This window comes from Cynara cardunculus, assembly GCF_001531365.2.
Source record: "Cynara cardunculus var. scolymus isolate 2C chromosome LG 2, CcrdV1, whole genome shotgun sequence".
Taxonomy (NCBI): Eukaryota; Viridiplantae; Streptophyta; class Magnoliopsida; order Asterales; family Asteraceae; genus Cynara; species Cynara cardunculus.
Window position 1 is genome coordinate 20,450,993 of NC_037529.1, and position 8,511 is coordinate 20,459,503.

At 31.2% G+C, this 8,511-nt stretch overlaps 1 protein-coding gene across 1 annotated transcript; it reads right to left on the bottom strand.

Moving 5' to 3' along the window:
• Nucleotides 1-3,894: 3,894 nt before the first annotated feature.
• LOC112507788 (protein SRC2-like) lies at nucleotides 3,895-7,255 on the bottom strand. The gene is made up of 2 exons (XM_025112499.1): nucleotides 7,111-7,255; nucleotides 3,895-4,490 (listed from the first exon to the last, which is right to left on the bottom strand). The coding sequence occupies exons 1-2, from the start codon at nucleotides 7,198-7,200 to the stop codon at nucleotides 4,089-4,091; spliced, it is 492 nt and encodes a 163-aa protein (XP_024968267.1). The 5' UTR covers nucleotides 7,201-7,255; the 3' UTR covers nucleotides 3,895-4,088.
• Between the last annotated feature and the right edge of the window lie 1,256 nt (nucleotides 7,256-8,511).

An 8,511-nucleotide genomic window follows, 5' to 3' on the forward strand; every position in this document is an offset into this window, starting at 1 on the left:
TTTATTATCTATTTGATTATGTTTATCCGCAGTTAGTTACATGAATTCAAGCATAGAGCTTTAATAAGTTGTATTTATGAACAATTTACTTATAATCTTGAATTTTAAGTAATATGCATTGATAAATAATCTTTTATGTATAAAAATAGTTTTTAAAAGTTTTTTGGCAAATGATTTATAATATAGTATATATATATATATATATATATATATATTTAAAAAGAAAACTTAATTGACGGATATCATAAATACTTGATAGTTAAATCAATGATTATTAACTAAAAATAATTAATTTTGGTGTAGACGAAATAAAATTAAAACATAGGATAAAAGAACTTGGCGGATCACTCTCAAGAAGCATAATTTCGGTTTCCTTTTCATCTCCAAAGTAACAAAAGCTATCTAATGAGAGGATGATATTTGATTGATTTGAGCTTGACATTTAAAGATTAAAAGTGGTTGAAGGTTTTAGGTTCGAATCCAAGGAAAAATAAAAATTTTCTTGTGACCACAGAGGTTCAAATACGGTGATTTCAGATTACCCACAATGTGGGTGGCCGTCCTGGAATTAGTCGATTAGTATAACATGTTGAATATTTAGGTTAATAAAAAAAAGTCGTAACGAATTAAACTTAAACGGTATCAGAAAAAAAGTAAATATGGATAATAAATTTGTAATTATCACTGATCATAAGATTTTTAAATAGGAACGAGTTTTCAATAAACAAGAAACATTCTTTTATGATAAATTCTATTACTTGAAAATTATTGTCCCAGTCATCATTTTTTGATAATTTCCTTTTGCTTACGCTTTCTTAGTCAACCCACATAAATCTTTCAACAATAATTTCATTAAAAAGGAAGAATGTCGCGGACTTTATCCACCGGATCAACATCAAGTTTCGATAATTTCCATCTTTGACCCACACCATTTTCATTTTTCAGACGTCAAGGAAATATTTTAATCCAATATTTCAAGGAATTTTATCTTCTCATTATTTTAACTCCAAATCGTTCTCCAACTACAGAAAACATCGTGGTTATACGAAACACATAACATAATTTTTTTTTTGTTTTTGTAAATAGTTTTAATAAAATTTCCAAGCATTTTACTATGATCTATCGATGACTATGAACACCTGGTGACCAAACTCATGGTTCTGGAGCTCGACCCCTGTTTTCAAATACAAAGTCATCAGCTCGATCAAACGGCTTTGCATAACATATTCGGTAAATCGAATAAAGTAAGGAGTCACAAAAAAACGACAATCTGATTGTTAAATCTTTGAATGGTTAGCTCAACTCTTAAAAAAAATTAGATTTTAGGGCTACTTCCTATAGGTTACTGGTTTGAGGTTCCTACAAAGCCGTTAAGGTTTCCTAGTTGTTCTATTAGTTGAGGTTTGTGCAAGCTCTTGTATTAAGGTGACTAAATAAAGGCTAGGAAAGGACAATAGAAATCTACTACTTATTAACTCAAGGTGAGTGCTTTGTACCCTTAAAGTCATTTTGTCCCCACCGTATGTGGTTTGTGTTCTCGACTAATCATTTCTTAAGATAAAATGAAGCAACGTATGTAAGATCAATTATCAACAATGCATGGTTGTCAATGACCTTGGATGAATTAGTGAGTTTTCAAGGATCACAAAACACCAAAAGGTGTGTTTCTATATTAACACAAGTTAAAGTAGTATGGCGTTAGAGAAAAAGTAAAAATTTCAGTGTTTATAGTGCATTTTTCTGTGACAACCTTCAAGATTTCACAAGTAACAAAATTATGTCATTTGGCATTAATGGTGACGGTTCAAGCCATCCTAAACTGTTCAAATAGGTGTGGTTCAAAGAAAGTATTATTAAAGGCGACACTTAGAAATGTCGTGATTGTTCTAACTGGCATCATCGAACATGTATACCTGATTTTTGTTGCAAATCAAGGGACCAACGATTTTGTGGCACGTGTCTGACACATTGATAGGACAATCATCATTAACGGTGTAGCATTCATAATGAATATTGTAAAAGTTTATGCCCATTCTTCTTAAAGAATGAGGACATGTGTAACCAAGTTTGCAAATGAATTTTTCTCTCTTTCTCTCTCTATATATGTGTGTGTGTGTGTAGACTTGAGATCCACGTCAGAAAAAAGATTTTACTGAGAAGCATGAGAAATGGTGATTGTACCTTATATTGTGTGCATGTCACATATATTTTGTGAAGGTGGTAAAAGTTACAAGACCAGAAATATATCTATACCAGCTTGTGTCGCCGCATTTACCCTCACACGCCTTCACATAATACAAGGGTACCTTCACATATATTATGTGAAGATAGTTGGGTTTCAGTGAGAATACTTCTAATATGTTGGATGAGTTGATTTTTAATCTAATGACTAAAAAAACTATGAACTTTTAATTACCTTTGAATGATTGTTGACAAAGAAACACAGACTCTCAACTACCTTCATCAACCTTAATCTTTACTTTCAATGACCTTCATGAACGTTTACATATCTTCAATTATTTTCACACGAATAAAGTTGTAAGAGTTTTATTCATGGTGATAGAAATTGGCTAATAAAAGTAGTAGAAGGTCTTGTTTTCATATTCTCACCATAACTCTTATTGTTACGCATCCCAAGTTGAAGGTTCCCTGTTCTTGGTTAAACTAGCATATGCACCCCACCCACTCGTATATATAGAGTGTTAGGTTCAAATGAGAAACACAAAAATGTTGAAATGAGATAAAAATCTCAACCACTAGTTTAAAATTTTGATTTCCAAGTCTTTTTTCACAAATTAAGATAACTATGGAAAAAAAATCAAATGTCCTAATTTATCTCATATTTTCTCTATAATTTTTTTTGATATCGACAATTATCGATTTTATCCAATTTTCCACCAACAAATCATTGGCAAGTTTACAATCTACAAATCAAATTAATCTAATATGTGCACATGAATATCAATGTTCTTCATCGGTCATTCCAAATGTAACCAAACACAAAAGATCTCAACAAACCATCGTCAAACGGTGATAATTAATTAAGTGAATATTGGTTCACTCATATGTGACATGTAAATCTGACACATAGATTCACATGTGAAGAATAATGATAAATTGCATGTGAATCAATTTAAAACCTATAATCGAGATTCTAAATTAGTTTAAGATTTATATGTTTGAATATGTGAATTCTAACATAGATTCATATGTGAATTCTAACATAGATTCATATGTGAATAACAATATGGAGTCACAGGTGAATCTTGATTATATCTTGTACTTGAATTAATTTACAACTTATAGTTTATGATTCATATATGGATCCTAATATATCTACACACACACACACACACACACATATATATATATATATATATATATATATATATACATATATCATGGAACTTAAATTGAAGATAATGAAATTCTCATTTTTTTGTAACTTATTTAGATAAAATATTAATTATATTTTAGATAATTTAGTTTAGAATAAAATGAGTAATCTAATTTTCGTTTTAAAAAATAAATTTGTTTTTGACAAAAGAGTGAATTAGTGATTTACTGGCTTGGATTATGATTTAATTAAATAGAGGTTTCAAAATGCGCCTCTCAACTTCTCTAGGTTCTTTAAATTAGTCACGGCTTTATCTACATTTATATATTTTATCCTTAAAATTTTGTACATTTTAAATCTCATCTAATGGTTGATATCTCTTCTTACATTCTCAACATTTTTTTGCTTCTCAACGGATCATTTAAAATTCTTAGACTTCACTAAACTTAAGCATACCTAGCATAGCCCTTTTTTTTTCCTTTAATTGGATTCCTTACATCCCCTATGATGATGTGAAAATACATATAAACCCATCAAATTACTTTCCAATAATCCTTGAGAAGATAAAGGAGTTCCAATAAATATAGAGGAAAGATGATAAAAATCTAACTGATTTGGGGCTCCAACAGATCATTTATTGTTCTAGATAAATAGATTTGCAAACAAACTTGAGAGCCTATTATGTAATATTACAACATATATATTTACATAAGATATCAAATAGGGTTGGCGACAGTAATGGCGAAGGCGACTAAGATGGAGTTGTACCACCGGAACCGGTAAGTAAAAAGGAAGCAATGCTCTCTGCAAGCATTAGCTTCTCAATGGAGACTTTTTCACCAAACCTATATGAGAAACAAAGTTGTCCTTGTGACTCAATGGAACCTAAATTCAAAGGAAAACGGACAACTGCACTGCCACCAATCGGATATGCATAATCGTAAAGCTCTTTCAAGGATCGATGTACTTCTCCTATATATCTATCCCCAAGTTTACGCTTACAATATAGTTTGATCACAAGCATCGTGCCATGGTGCTCTACCCATGACTCGCCTACGGCGTAGTTCATGGTGTAGTTCCATGCAGGATTGGTTTGACCATGTTTGTCTACCGGAGTTCGCTTCTCCATTGTCTTGTTACCTCCGATAAATACCTGTTCCAAATCAAGTTTGGAATAATTATTTCAAGAGAAGAGACAAAATGAATGCAATCTAACTTGGATAGCTTGTGGTTCATTTTAAAAAATATTGAACTTGTCAAAAGATGTTATAATAATAAGTTAATAGGACAAATCATACAATCTAAGAAGTTTCGTTTTTAGTTGTTACGAAGAAATTGGACAACTTAATATGATTCCGAGAAGTCTTTTTGCAAATTATTTCTTAATTATAAGTATCAAACGAGTTTTTCAATTAAAAAATGTCGTAAAAGATGATTTATATATTCACATCACTCGTAGATCTCAAATATATGATATCGAATGACTTTTTAAAAAAATGCAAGAGTAAAATGATCTTATCACATATATATATATATATATATGTATATATATATATATATATCTTACCATGTTATATATATATATATGTATATATATATATCTTACCATGTTATATATATATATGTATATATATATATCTTACCATGTTATATATATGTATATATATATATCTATACACTAATAAATAAGTAACTTTAGGGACACGTGTCATGTTTTTGTGCGACGGTTATTGATTTTTACCGCCTAAACATGTACCTAGACACAATATTCACTTACGGTTCAAATAGATCTATTTAAGTGACATCTGTCCCTCTACACGTTTATTTTCCTGTTTTAGTGGTTTAACTGATTTCCCAGACTAATTAGAAATCTCTGATATGTTTTCTATAGTTTCTAAGTCTGGAGGCTTCTTTTCCAGACTTAGATATCTGAACGTTGAACACGTATGTAGACACAATTTACATTACTGGTTCAAATAGGCCTATTTATTTGACATCTATCCCTGTAAACATAAATGATTTCCGTATTAAAAGGGATTTCTTTTCAAATACTTAAATAAGCAAAAGTCTAGATTTTCAATCCTTAGGCTTATAAGTCTGAACTCCTTTTTCTTAGTTAAAATTCAGAGTTGTCTGCCAGACTTATAAGGCATACCAATATAAAAGTCTGAGGACAAGTTTGAACTCCTTCTCCTCAGTTAAAATTCAGAGTTGTCTTCCAGACTTGTAAGACATACTAGTATAAAAGTCTGAGAACAAGTCTGAACTCCTTCTCCTCAGTTAAAATTCAGAGTTGTCTTCCAGACTTGTAAGACATACCAGTATAAAAGTCTGAGAACAAGTCTGAACTCCTTTTCCTCAGTTAAAATTCAGAGTTGTCTTCCAGACTTGTAAGACATACCAGTATAAAAGTCTGAGAACAAGTTTGAACTCCTTTTTCTCAATTAAAATTCAAAGTTGTCTTCCAGACTTGTAAGACATACAAGTATGAAAGTCTGGGAAAATCAGAGTTATAAGTATAAATTTAACTCTGAAGTGGTCTTCAGACTTACAACATAACTCTGGGAAAATTCAGAGTTGTAAGTCTGAATTTAACTCTAGAGTGGTCATCAAAACCGGGTTTAAAATTTCAGCTCGACCCCAGCCAAGGCTCTGCCCCTTGGACCCCGCCAAGGGCTGCCGCCCCTTGGACCTCGCCATCGGGGGAGCTGCCCCCGGATCCCCGTCGTTTAGGGGCTTCGCCCCTAAATTAAAATAAACTCAAACAAGTGTGCACTCCGCACCTTCCTTACTTGTTCGATATTTATCATGATTACATTGGTCAAGAAAATTAATCCCATTACACTTAAATGACATTAGTGATACAAATCACCAACATGAAGTAATCAGATATTGGTTATTTCTCAGACTTACAACATAACTTTGAATTGTTTTGTTCCAAACTTAGTTCCATAGTTTATTCCCAGCTTATAATACAACTCTGAACTCTTCTTCAGAGTTGAAGTTCAAAGTTACGTTTCTGAGTTATAAGAAGTCAGAATTTTTGTGACTAAGAGTTATGTTAATAGATATTTTCTAGACTTAGAAGACAACTCTCTTATTCAGAGTTAAGTCCAGAGTTATCTTCCAGCCTAACAATAGAACTCTGAATTCTTGTGTTTCGGAGTTAATGTTCAGAGTTTTCCTCATTTAAAATACTCTGTGTAATACACGGGGTCGAACCTAGTATACATATATATATATATATATATATATATACAACTCCTTAAATTTGTACAACCAATACAACTCAATCTTAATCGTCCATTTAATTTAATGAATATGTAATTTCATAGAAGTTTTGATTGTTTTCTAATATAAAGTATTGATCATAATTAATGAACCTTATTCATTTTTTATAAATATTTAAATCATAATAAATAAACTCTCATCATTTTCATAAAATTTCAATTAATTGAGTTGCATTGGTTGTATAAATGTGATGAATTGCATTTGAAACAAACGTTTTCTATATGTGTGTGTGTATATATATATATATATATATGTGTGTTACCATGTTTTTTAAAAGTCTTTATTCATTCTTGACACTTTACTGGATGATATATAGTTGATAACATGCATATAAAAGAAATAACGTTTTTGCTGCTGTGAACTTGTTATGATTAAAAATAGAAGCAGTGAGATATAATTCATAAGTGATGATATCAATCCATTATCCATCCTTGATTTGAGATGATGAAATATATATATAGGATAGGATAGCAAGTGAATACCTTGGCATAAACTTTCATTTTGAAAAATCTTCGTACTTCTCTCAAATCATTTGCAGAATTAAGGGTCAACTCCAAATTTCTGCACTCCATCTCTCTCTCTCTCTCTCTCTCTCTCTCTCTCTCTCTTGCTACCTTACGTTGTGCTTGATTAGCTCTTTTGAGTGTTAAGCTTTTCCACACACATATATATATATATATATATAGAGAGAGAGAGAGAGAGAGAGAAAGAGAGAGAGAGAGAGAGACGACTTTTAATAGGTAGCTAGACTTCCTAATAGACTTCCAATAAAAAATTAATTTATATTTGTTTATAATTAAAAATATCCTGAATCTATAATTCATTTGGCAGGATCTGTTGATCATTGACGAATTCGTAAACATTTGAGCAGTTCTCGAACGTGTGATTTTTATTTATACTTTGAAAATATATTATTACTACAAAAACGAAATATCAATTTTAAAAGTTACGTTTGAGGGAGATTTCATTCATTTCTTCGTTGATCGGAACATGTTCAAGGACGGACTCCGAAAATTATTATAGTAATAGTAATTTCATATATAAGTAAATTGGTTAGAACAATATTAGGAGGGGACTTGGCTCCACCTTGTCGTCCCATTGTCTACGCCACTTAATATGTTGAACCTGCATTGACCGGTACTTTGGTTATTTATTACAACCAATAGAATCCGTACTCGTTTAGTCTTGTCAGCTTTCATAATCAATTAGAATGAAATAGACAAATTTCAATAAGTATATGAAACATTGGAGAAATCATACAAATGACCAAAATACATAAAAGAAATCAAAAAAATAACCACACTTTATGTATTTACCAAAATAGACGGTACTCTTTTCAATGAAATTTGCCAAATGACGAATTCCTTATTTTGTTATAAAAAGTCAAGAAATCCTCATGTATTTCGCTAATACTGAAGATCTCTTCACTTTTAATAACATGTGAGATCCATTTCATGACAAAATGATAAATTAGCCTATTCACGAATTTGGTTGGTGCAAGTAGGATCTATTTTGGTAAATACATATTTTGTTGATTCTTTTATGTTCTTTGATCATTTATGTGATTTTTCTTAAAAATATTTTGTATTTAAATGATAAATTTAAAATAAGAATAAACTTGGAATATTGGGAAAGAGGAAAGACCTCTAAGAATATGTTAAGGAAATGAAGTGAAAACAACAAAACTACGCAAGAAGGCACTACTAGAAAACTGGGCATTTCCGGCGGATTTTCCGGCGGACAAATTCCGCCGGAATTTTTCCGGCGGATTACCGGCGGATTTCCGGCGGTGTTTTAAAAAGTCAACTTTTGTTGACTTCCGCCGGAAATCCGCCGGAATTACACCGGAAAAGTTAAACCGGTTATATTTCCGGCGGATTTCC